Source organism: Silene latifolia, chromosome 3 (genome assembly GCF_048544455.1).
Source record: "Silene latifolia isolate original U9 population chromosome 3, ASM4854445v1, whole genome shotgun sequence".
Classification (NCBI taxonomy): Eukaryota; Viridiplantae; Streptophyta; class Magnoliopsida; order Caryophyllales; family Caryophyllaceae; genus Silene; species Silene latifolia.
In genome coordinates this window covers 29,671,082-29,683,338 of record NC_133528.1, presented here as the reverse complement: position 1 = coordinate 29,683,338, position 12,257 = coordinate 29,671,082, and the positions used below count along the sequence as shown (strand labels likewise).

The 12,257-nt window shown below is 42.8% G+C and overlaps 2 protein-coding genes across 2 annotated transcripts; one reads left to right on the top strand and one right to left on the bottom strand.

Moving 5' to 3' along the window:
• Window positions 1–1,614: 1,614 nt before the first annotated feature.
• Window positions 1,615–7,327, bottom strand: LOC141648895 (uncharacterized). Its single transcript, XM_074457603.1, has 5 exons — window positions 7,320–7,327; window positions 6,790–6,947; window positions 6,279–6,498; window positions 4,364–5,963; window positions 1,615–3,015 (listed from the first exon to the last, which is right to left on the bottom strand). The coding sequence occupies exons 1-5, from the start codon at window positions 7,325–7,327 to the stop codon at window positions 1,615–1,617; spliced, it is 3,387 nt and encodes a 1,128-aa protein (XP_074313704.1).
• A 9-nt stretch (window positions 7,328–7,336) lies between these two features.
• LOC141648894 (uncharacterized) lies at window positions 7,337–7,888 on the top strand. The gene has a single exon (XM_074457602.1). It carries the CDS (start codon window positions 7,337–7,339, stop codon window positions 7,886–7,888), a length of 552 nt encoding a protein of 183 aa, XP_074313703.1.
• Window positions 7,889–12,257: the final 4,369 nt, after the last annotated feature.

The window sequence follows — 12,257 nt, the reverse complement described above, 5'->3', positions numbered from 1 at the left end:
ACACAAATTATACTTCAATTAGTCTCCCTTGTACGTGATGGGTATATCCGTCACAAGCTTGTGACGGGTCAAATATCATTTATGATAGAATTTGCTTTATGGGGCTTTTTGGTTATGCAGTTTTGTCAATTGTGCAATGTGGACTTTTATTCTGTTACTTATTTCTGATGTGCTGTGCTTGTTATTGAGTCAATATTTGTTGCTACCTCAGTGTAGTGTACTGAGACTACCCAGCAATAATGTAGGAGGTGCTACCGGTATCCAATCTAGACAAAGATTGGAAGATAGAGCTTCAGGTGAGCATTTAAATTAATATTTGCAACTTTTTTCAATAGAGCTTGCTAGCTTAGCCAGTAGCTACATGACCTGAGTACCACCGGCCTTAAGCAAGTTGATCGGTAGTGTAGTTTTTCTTGGTAAATTAAGCTTAGATATCGTTTATGGCCTTGGGCTTTTGGTGACCCTATGTTGTAAAGGTCAACTACTACATGCCTGCATCTTGCTTGGCATTCTAAAATACTAGTACCTTATAACGTTTTTGCTGACACTACATGGTGAGATGGATACCGCCTCATACAAAAGTTTGTAATATAGGAGTATTTGATAATTTGATGCGGTTTCTTACAAAACCGAGAATGTAAAAGAAAATTCAGAAACCAGAGACTGCTGTCACCAAACAAACAAATCTTGAAAAAGCAAATTCGGATTACAAGACAATAAGCCTGTTATTCAAACAAAAGCCTCCATAATCGTCTCTCCTTCTCCTAATTCAATAGTTGGTAACTCGTTATATCCAATATATGATGCATCGTCTTACAAAACTAAAACCGGGAAAAAACATCTAGAAATAACACCACATAACAGAATGCTGGCACCAAACAAACTAAGCATACAAAGGCAAATTCAGATAATCAGTCATTAAACCTCTTCAATTCCCAAACAAAAAGCCTGCATAATCACCAAAGTTTGCAAAACAACTGAAATACTATATAAGAAAATTACACCCAACATGAAAATGATTGTGAGATCATGCCATGAAAATTCTCAAAAGACTCTTTGCTGCTTGAAGTATGATACTTGCCACTGTCGAGTGAATAAAAGACCATTTCATTACCAATCCGCTTCGGCAGGTAAATCCGGTTTCTCATGCTGCTATCTTTCACTGCTACAGAAAATGATGATGCTGAACTGACAAATAACATGTAGTTCCCTAGACATTTCAGTTTAGTCCAAAGCTCCCGATTCTTATCAAACGTATACACTTCAATTTTGGATCCAACATTTTGAATAAAAACATATATGAGTTTTCCATCAAGCTCAGCTATATAGGACTCACCTAGATTTTTACCGTCTTCTTCTTGTAATGGACGCTTATAAATAAAAGATATTGTATTCCCTTCAATGTATCAGTAATACAATGGTACAATATATACAATTCTGATTTCCTAGGTTAGCATCTCAATCCCAAGATTTATGGGATGTCAATCACAAATTGCTAAAGTTATGGGATGCAATCCCGTATACATGGTAAGCATACTAGCTAAACTAGGAAATGATCAATAATATAATTTTGTAGAAGAATAAGCAATATCATAGAAATAATATTGGCATATTCTAATACACCCCCTCAGTCGAAACGGGAGGTGAGCCGACATTGAGACTGGACCGGAAGTCGTTGAATAAAATTTTTGGCAGCCCCTTAGTAAATATATCGGCATACTGGTATCGGGATGGAACATGACGGACTTGAACTTCGTTTATCGCCACTTTTTCCCGGACAAAATGGATATCTAACTCAATATGTTTTGTGCGTTGATGATTAACCGGGTTGCCCGATAAATAAATAGCGGATACATTGTCACAATAAACAATTGTGGCTCGTTGTATAGGGCACTGTAGCTCAAGTAATAAATTGCGAAGCCAGCATGACTCGGCCACGACGTTTGCAACGCCGCGATACTCGGCCTCCGAGCTAGACCATGAAACAGTTGGTTGCCGTTTTGACGACCATGAGATTAAGTTATGACCAAGATAGACACAATACCCGGAGGTGGAGCGACGGGAGTCAGGGCACCCGCCCCAGTCAGCGTCGGTATATGCATTTAGTGAACCTGTGTCCGAGCTCCTTAGATGCAGACCATAATGGGCCGTTCCCTGGATGTAACGAATAATTCGTTTCAGCGCACCGAAATGCTCGTCACGTGGATCGTGCATAAACAGACAGATTTGTTGCACTGCGTATGATATGTCGGGACGAGTGAAAGTTAAATATTGTAATGCCCCGGCGAGACTCCGATATAATGCTGGGTCAGAGAACGGTTTTCCGCTGTTAGCACTTAGCTTAGACTGAGTGTCGACGGGCGTAAGTGCGGGTTTGCAGGAGGACATATTAGCTCTAGCAATTATGTCTTGAGCATACTTGGATTGATGTAAAAATAGTCCCCTGGAGTGTCGAACAGCAGCAATACCCAAGAAGAAGTTTAGAGGGCCCAAGTCGGTCATCGAAAATTCTGACTGGAGAAGAGACAGAATATTTACCCGGAGTGACTCAGACGATGTAGCAAGGATTATATCGTCAACATACAAGAGGAGATAGGCAATCAGACCGCCGTTATTGTAGATAAAAAGAGAATTATCCGTCTTGCTTTGAGTGAATCCAATTGTCGAGACATAGGTGGCAAACCGTTGATACCAAGCCCGCGGTGCTTGTTTAAGACCGTATAATGATTTTTTTAACAAGCATACATGATCGGGCTGTGAGCGGTCTCGAAAACCGGGAGGTTGATGCATATAAACTGTCTCGGCAAGATGTCCATGAAGGAAAGCGTTTTTGACATCAAGTTGATGGATGGGCCAATTCTTTGACACGGCCAAGCTAAGGACGGTCCGAATCGTAGCGAGCTTGACCACTGGACTGAACGTCTCGTCGCAAACGACACCAACCTGCTGCGACCTGCCATTAACCACAAGACGAGCTTTGTATCGCTCCAAATCACCATTAGCCTTAAACTTATGCTTAAACAACCAAAGACAACGAGTTATATTAACATCCGAAGGTCGAGGCACAAGAACCCAGGTCTCATTCTTGATGAGGGCATTGAATTCGTCTTTCATGGCACGATTCCAATTCGGGTCTTGGAGGGCAGTTTTAGGGCACTTCGGAATGGGTGATAGGGTTGTGGCACAGAGGTCAAACACGGATTTTGGTTTAAATATCCCGTGTTGGGCTCGGGTTTGCATTTGAGGCGAGGGGACTGGTGGTGTTGGTGGCGTGGGAGGTGTCACACGGGTTGGAGAGGAGACGGGATGATGGCGGGGTAGAGGGAGGGGAGTTAACAGGGGTTTGTACAGGGGAGTTAACAGGGGTAATATGGTTGGGTATGGGCTCTTTTGAGATTTGGGCTTGAGTGTGGAGCTGGTGGGCCACATAAGGAGAGGGCTCATTTGTGAGAAAGTCATAAGTGGTATTGGCCGTGGGTGTTGGACCAGCAAAGGGAAAGACTGTTTCGTCAAAAGTCACATGATGAGCAATAATAATTTTCCGAGTTTGAGGATCATAGCACTTGTATCTGCGATGAGAAGACGGGTAGCCTAAAAAGACGCAGGGGATCGCTCTCGGGGCGAGTTTGTGGATGGTGGTGGGAGGTATGTGTGGATAACATATGCATCCGAATGTGCGTAGATGGCTATATGACGGAGTGCGATGATAAAGACTCGATGTGGGAGATGTGAGATTGTTGGCCTTACTAGGGAGTATGTTATGGAGGTAGGTGGCGATGACAAGGGCATGATGCCACATAGAGGGTGGTAGGTGGGCATGTAGGAGGAGGGTTCAGACGATGTTGTTGATGGTCCGGATTTTTCTCTCGGCCTTACCATTTTGTGGGGAAGTGTGCGGGCAAGAGAAGCGGAATAACATTCCGTTTGACCCGAAGAATTTGTGAAAAGGAGAGTTGTCGTATTCCCGACCATTGTCACATTGTAGTGTCTTAATAGGAGAATTAAATTGGGTTTTTATCATGTTGTGAAATTTAGTGAAAATGTCATAAACTTGAGATTTTTGCATAATAGGAAATGTCCATAAAAAGTTTGTATTATCATCAAGAAATAAGACATAATAGCGATGTTGATTCGAGCTGATGACCGGAGATGACCACAAATCAGTATGGATAATATCAAATGGTTGCAATGTTTTAGACAAAGACTCACTAAAGGGAAGTTTTATATGCTTACCCAATTGACACGAATGACAAAGTGACAAAGACCTACGAGAGCGACATGAAATGTCGGATTTATTACATATGGAATTAAAAATGCTAGGACCCGGGTGACCTAAACGTCCGTGCCAAATGTCGGACGAAACAGCGGTTAGTGCTTGTGGTGGTGAGGTGGCGGCAAGGTGTGTGGGAAGGAGTGGGTAGAGATCCCCCGTACTGTTACTTCTCAGAAGCGGCGTCCCCGTCTTGAGATCCTTCACGGAAAAACCAAATGGATCAAATTCAACGGAAACAAAATTGTCAACAGTGAATTTTCGAACAGAAATTAAATTTTTAATAAGGTGGGGAACATGCAGTACGTTTTTTAGGTGAATAGATTTGTTAGGGAAGGGAAATGTGGTGTTACCAATACCACGAATCGGAATCATATTGCCATTACCGACTACAATTGCACGATTGCCACTCAAAGGAGAATAAGAAACAAGTTTACCGTTGTTTGAGTTCATGTGAGACGACGCCCCGGTGTCCATATAATAGTTGTCGTCGGGTTGTTGAAGATTAAGCGATTGCATTACCGCTGCCAAATCTGTTGGGACCAACGCCCCTGGTGGCATGCCGAACATGCCAGGCTGAGCAAGGAAAGCTTGTTGCGGTCGAGGACCGAGGATGCCAGGTGCGTTGTTTGCAGCGGGAGCAGTCCACTCCGAGGTGGGATATGGACATGGTGGTGCTGTCCACCCTTGCTGGGAAGTAGCAGGCCATTGCGGCAGGGGTACCCATGTCCAATTGGAAGAAGGTGATGCGGATGGCGTCTGTTGACAGCCTGGTTGTTGCTTATTAGACCCACCATTGTTGCCGCCCCCGTGGTTCTTGCCCCTATAGTTTCCTTTGTGATGTCGATTCCCCTTCCCCTTATAATTGTTGTTGGAGTGAGAGGAATTTCCACCAGTGTTGGATGTGTTGGATGTGTATGCAGGTTTGGAGTTAGACGAGGTAGCAACAAGGGCATTTTCAGATGGTGCACCAGCAATCTTGACCTTCCGAGCTTCTTCCATAGTGAGCATTGAACGGGCCTTGTAAAACGATGGTAGCGGATCACTTTGTTGAATGAAAGTGGCCACGCTGTCATAACCCTCAGATAAATGGCTCACAAGTTGGAGCACTAGACGAGTCTCGGGCACCGGAGATCCGACATTTGATAATTGGTCAGCAATCATCTTCAATGCTTGGCAATAATTCGAGACATTGGGATAATTATCCATGTGGATATTGCTGAATTGTTGTTCCAAAGTGACGGCACGAGAGTTTTGATTGTCGTTGAATATATCCTTGAGACGGTCCCAAGTTTGTTGAGCCGTCGCACCGGGTTCAAGGATGGTGTGTAAGAGATCAATGGAGATAGTGCTATAAATCCATTGTTTTACGATGGCATCGAGACGGTCCCAACCGGCATCCTTTTTGAGGACGCTATCCTTAGGAGGAGCAATGTGATCCAGAACGTCGAAGGCACGAGTGGTATTGAGGAAGAGCTCGGCCCACGAAGCATAATGGACGTTTTCGATTTCGAGGATGATGGGTACATAGTTTTTGATATTCGAAACCGAATAGGCAGGGGAGAAGGTTGGTTTGGATGACTGGCCATCGTTGGTCATGATGAAGGGAGATAGAAAAGGTATTTCGAATGAAGAAGATGAAGCGGAAGCAGAGGATCGAAGGAGGATGATACCATAAAAGATATTGTATTCCCTTCAATGTATCAGTAATACAATGGTACAATATATACAATTCTGATTTCCTAGGTTAGCATCTCAATCCCAAGATTTATGGGATGTCAATCACAAATTGCTAAAGTTATGGGATGCAATCCCGTATACATGGTAAGCATACTAGCTAAACTAGGAAATGATCAATAATATAATTATGTACAAGAATAAGCAATATCATAGAAATAATATTGGCATATTCTAATAATAAATCCGCCAAGTGAGTCCATCATCCTGCATTTTTAGAACTCCGAGAGTACCGGTCTCGTGTAGAAAATAGAATGCTCCATCGTGATACTTGGGGCTCGAATTATAGTTACTTTGAAAATCAATTCCCCCTTGCATGTCAATTTGGAATGTTTTCCATTCGACATCTCCAGCTCGAAGGAGGCTGATATCAACATAAGCCATACCAGAAATTCCGACCGTTAGACAGTCGGGAGAAGTAGGACTTGTCGATAATACAAAATTTGCAAGGCCGGGAGCCAGTGATTTAGTCGGGTATTCACCACTTTCCCCTGTAAACAGATTGATGTACTGTAAATAACACCCCTCATGGGAACGCAACAACAACCAGCCATCTTTGCAAAACTCAATTGTGGATACGATTGAGGGTGAAAAGGGTAATTTTTTGGTAATGAAACCATTATTTTGATAGCATGGATCCCATAGTTCACATAAGCCTTCACTATTCTTTAGAAACATGAATAAAGGTAATGAACTGTTGGCTTTCCATCGGGGTTTAGGGATTTCGGTTTGCATTTTCTTGCAAGTGGCACGAAGACTTATGCAATCGAACCAATGCACACGATTTGCAATTGATCTCATTACATCTGAAGGAAGTTGCAAGAGCAAAGATGTTGGGATCTCTCTGTTCATCACTTCTAACTCTTCAACATTCTCAGTATTCTCGACACAATGAGTATCTTGAATCTTTTCCACAATAGTCTTCTCCAAGGATGTTAATCTGTCAATTGCATTCAAGAATTTAAAGGTTTTCCAATTCAATATGTCAACTAGTTTAGCATGTAATATTACGAGAGATGATAGTTATCACATTTTTTAGGCTAATTTTATGGAAAGGCGTATCGCATAATATCGAGTATATAGGATATATGGCAACGATATTATTTGGTGTATATTTAGATATATGTAAATATGGTTACTAGATTATTCTGTTGCTAGGTTTAAGGAGATTGTGTAGAGGGAGTCTTTGTATATATGTTAGCCTTTCATATTGCGTTGAATAATAAGGAATTATATTCCAATATTTCTCTGCCTCTTAAATTCTCATGGTATCGAGAGCTAGGGTAACACAAATCACAAAAAATTAAAATACTCAAACATCAAGGAGCCATGCCAGGAGAAGACGGCAAGGGCTCGAAAGGAAAAATTATTCCGACGACTTCTCCGCTTTACCTTCACCAATCGGATAGCACTAGCCTCATGTTGACACAAATCATTTTTGACGGTGATAACTACGATTTATGGGCACCGGCTGTCAGAAATGGTTTGGATGCTAAAAACAAACTGAAATTTATTGAGGGAAAGGTCAAGAAACCGGATGAAGACAATGACGAAGATGTCGAATGCGTAGCCTGGAGGCAATGCAATGCCATGTTGAAAGCATGGTTGAGGAATGTAATTGATGTTAAATTACATCCGAGCATCGCTTTTGAGCAGACCGTCTCTGAAGTGTGGGAGGAATTAAAGAACAGATACGCTGCTGGAAACGCGCCGCGGGTGCATCAACTAAAAGGGGAATTAATGGAGTGCAAGCAGGGGAGGCTACCTGTGGTTGAATACTACACAAAGTTGAAAACCATTTGGGATGAACTTGCGAATTATAGCAAGAATACGAGATGCACGTGTGGAGCAGCAGCCGAGATTGCTAAGGAGCGGGAATAAGAGAAGGTCCATCAATTTTTGATGGGACTTGACAATAATCTATACGGACACATCCGTAGCAATTTGTTGATGGAAGACCCCATCACTACCTTACCTCGAGCATATGCGTTGGTATTACGCGAAGAGAGACACTCTAATATGACGAAGGTAAAAGAAGAAAACAATGAAGCGGCTATGGCTGTTCGGCCCTATGGCGTGGGAAGGGGCAGAAGAAATTCCGCAAAGGAAGATACAGAAGAAGAAGCAGAGTTACCTTATTGTAATTACTGCAAAAAGTATTATCACACGGAGGAAAATTGCTATGACAAGCATGGATACGAAACCGTGAAAGCAAGAGAAAGAGGAAGAGGGACACGAGGAAGATTTGGCAGAGGACGCGGTCGTGGCAGATCGCAAGGATGAGGACAGTATGACAACCATCAGGCGAATGCAGTGAACAATTCGTCCAAAGAAGAGGACTCGTCCAAGAAGAATGTGTCTCTCACAAGTGAAGAAATTGAGAGGGTTCGTATTTTACTCGGTGGCAGCCCTGAAGGTAGCGAAAAACTGACAGGTATGCATACTAAAATTGAACGGGAATGGTTAATTGATAGTGGAGCTTCGCATCACATGACGGGAAACCGGAGTTGTCTGACAAATGTTTGGGTCGAAGAGCCATCTAACGTGGGCTTACCAGACGGCAGACGAATTGAAGCGAAGGAACATGGAGAATTCGTGTTGAACGACAATTTTGTTTTGAAAGATGTTTTATACGTTCCCACATTAACATGTGATTTGATTTCTGTGCAACAGTTAATACATGAGAGTAACTGTGTTGTAACCTTTTTCCCGGACTATTGTGTAATGCAGGATCAGGTTTCGAGGAAGGAGATTGGACGGGGTGAGCACCACGATGGGGTATACAAGTTTAAGTCGAGCAAATTCGAGAAGGTCAGGAAGGTATCACTGTCAAAGGACGGAGAACTTTGGCACAAGAGACTTGGACATCCATCAAGGAGTAAATCGCTTACCTTTTCTAAGTTAGTTAATTACAATTTAAATTGGGATTCTAGCCAACTTTGTGATTCCTGTTGTAGGGCTAAACAAACTCGAAATTCTTTTAGCCTGAATAATAAACGGTGTGATGAATTGTTTGGATTAATCCATGTTGACATTTGGGGAAAATATCCCATTGCTAGTTTATCTCGAGCCCATTAGTTTTTGACCATAGTAGACGACCATAGTCGGGGTGTGTGGATTTACCTCATGAAAGACAAGAGTGAGGCAAGCCAATTCATAAAATTTTTTTGTCAAATGGTTAAGACCCAGTTTAACAAAATTGTCAAAATCATCCAAAGCGATAACGGTAGTGAACTTTTGTCGGGAGCTATGAAATACTACTATGAGGAAAATGGGATACTGTTTCGAACTAGCAACGTGGACACCCCACAACAAAATGGGAGAGTTGAGAGGAAACACCGTCATATCTGTAATACTCCGTATTTATAAGTCTTGGGGTACTCTATCGAGTACGCCTTACTCTGTCGAGTAAGGGTAAGTTGCGAAATAAAATAGTTTCTGACCTGTTGGGTACTCGATCGAGTAGCTGGGGCACTCGATCGAGTAAGGGGGTACTCGATCGAGTACCTTGGGTACTCGATCGAGTGTCCGGTTTTACGGGGAGTTTTCTCGGGTTTTGTTAATTATGCGATTAAGGTATTTAAGCTTCATCGTCATTATTCTAAATCACTTTTACAAAACCTAAATTCCTGTTTAAGAGAGAGAGCAAACAAGTTCATCTTCTTAATCGCATTCTTAGCAATTCCCGTTGTTCAGACGGTCAGTTCTTGTCGTTGTTCGTACCGTTGAGTTCCTTGCGTCAAGGGTAAGATCTATGTACCCTTTTTATTGTATTTCCTTCGATTTGGTTAAACCCTAATTTAGAGATTGGGGGTTTTATGTGTAGTATGTGATTTGGTAGCCTCTATGTGTTGTATGATAGGAGGAGGGTTCATAGAAGAGGCTTTTTGACTCAGCAGTAGAGACCGTCTGACTGTGTGCATACCAGGTAGGATTTCCTACTCAGTATTAGTCCCATAATGGGATATTGGTTGATGTATTGTATTTTGTTGTTTGATATAATAATTGTATTGTGATTGTGGTTGTGATCGTTGTTGATGATTCGCGAGGCGTGGCCTCGGCTGAGTGGGGTCACTTGCGGGAGTGGCTTCACGCCCTAGTTTCGCCTTCTGTGGAACCCGCCACAGAAGGGATGTGCACATTAATGGACAGGGTTTATCGCTCACTATGTGGAGCGGGGATTTGGTGGGTACGGCTGCGGTCCCCCATCGGCGGGGTGGTCCAAAGGACATCGATATTGAGATGATGGGAATTGGTTGGTTGTGTGTGTGCGACAGTTAAGCTGTTTGTTTATCTTATCATTGTTGTTTATATTGATTGTGTGATTAGTACTGACCCCAGTGTTGTTTTGTAAACCTGCGGTGATCCATACGGGGATGGTGAGCAGATATTGAGCAGGTATTGAGATGAGTACTGGGATAGCGGGGATGCCACGGCATGATGATAGGAGTCTTCCGCTGTAGCCTTTAGGTTATTTACATTTCAGTTAGAACAGTCAGTTTGAGAACATGTATCGTACTTTTGGTTTGGTTTTAAGGATTGTAACTATTCGTTAATCATTTATAATAAACGTTGTTTCTTCATTGTTGTTTGATTATCATTGCCTCGGGCAACCGAGATGGTAATGTCGTCATACCTGAGTGGTCCTGGTAAGGCACTTGGAGTATGGGGGTGTTATAAATGGTATCAGAGCGACGATCCTGAAACCTGTAACCAATGAACCTAATGAACGTAGGGAGTCAATTAAAATGAACCCGGGGTAAAAGTTGTAGGAGCTAGTGCAAAGGCTTGGGAGACGTCCTAAAGTCGCAGGGGTCACCCTACAACTTTGAACCGGTCACGTGGGGAAAGTGTTTGTCGAGTCGTATGTGTGTTTGGTTAACTTATGTAAGAATGTGATGAAATGTGTTAATTTTTGGGTGTTGAAGTAGAAAGATGAGCATGTGAAAGAAAATGGTGATAGGTGGGAATTTGTTGATGAGATGATAACATGTTGGATGATTTACAATGTGGTATTTAATAACATGATGAAATGATCTCGTAGATAGTAGAAAAAATGCGTTGCATGTTTATTATGATATAATGTGGTTTATAAGTTTAGCATGTTAGCATATGACGTAACATGCGGGTAGCTTTTATGTATTAGCATGACTCGATCGAGTGGGACTGACTCGATCGGGTGGGTTTTTGACGATTTTGAGTCCAGAATCGTGTTTTTGGGTACTCGATCGAGTAACTAGGGGTACTCGATCGAGTAGGGGGTCACTCGATCGAGTAGCTCTACTCGATCGAGTAGGTAAGAGATCAGAAGGTCTGTTAGGGGTCTGATGCTTGGGTACTCGATCGAGTATGTTGGGCACTCGATCGAGTAGCCCGTTACTCGATCGAGTGGGTTTGGGAACTCGATCGAGTAGGTTCTGGGTGGCGTGTTTTCGTGTTTTGAAGTTTAGTACGTGTGTTCATATCTACCCTTTCTTATATATGTATAGTTTCAAGATGCCGCCCAAGAGGACTGCTTTGTATGCGAGAGCTGAGCTTATGACCGTGGATGACATCGTTAAGATGTTAGAGCACCAGGATGCTCTTACTGAGACCCTAAAGAAAGTGAATGAGGATAAGAATAAGGATAAGGAGAAGGAGGTTGACCATTCAAAAATCAGCCTCTACATTGCGAGGTTTAACCCGAAAGAGTACAAGGGAGTTGGGGAGCCTAATCTTCTTGATAGTTGGCTGAGAGAGATGGAGAACATATTGGACTTGGTTCACTGTCCTGATGAGATGAGAGTGGAACAGGCTGCGTTCTATCTGAGGGAGGCAGCAGGCAAGTGGTGGGATTCAGTGAAAGTGAGTGCTAAGGAGATATATACAAACCAAGGCTTACCTGCTATACCTTGGGAGGAGTTTCGTAGGGCTGTGAGGAAGGAGTTTGTACCGGAACATGTGAGGAGCAAGTTGAGAGAAGAGTTTGATGGTTTTAAGATGACCGCTGAGATGTCTGTGCCTGAGTACTACAGGCTGTTCAATGAGAAGTCTAGGTATGCTGAGGACATGGGTTTGAGTGAGGAGAATCTGACATTGAGGTTTGAGAGGGGGTTGACCCCTAAGATTATGGATAAGTTACCCGTGGGAGTCCTTACTGATGTTAAGGAAGCTTATGAGAGGGCTGGGAGAGTTGAGAAGTTGGTGGAGATGGCTCAGGAGAGGTTAGGTGGTGAGAAGAGGAAGTCTGAGAGCGAGGGTGGTGGCCAAT

What these genes read in the sequence shown, in the direction of transcription:
- LOC141648894 (XM_074457602.1), top strand. Translation starts at nt 7,337, where the DNA reads ATGCCAGGAGAAGACGGCAAGGGCTCGAAAGGAAAAATTATTCCGACG.
- LOC141648895 (XM_074457603.1), bottom strand. An exon ending in AATGAGATCAATTGCAAATC is followed by an intron (nt 6,499 to 6,789) that starts GTGTGCATTGGT and finishes ATCTGTTTACAG; the next exon opens with GGGAAAGTGGTGAATACCCG. An exon ending in AACTATAATTCGAGCCCCAA is followed by an intron (nt 5,964 to 6,278) that starts GTATCACGATGG and finishes GATACATTGAAG; the next exon opens with GGAATACAATATCTTTTATG.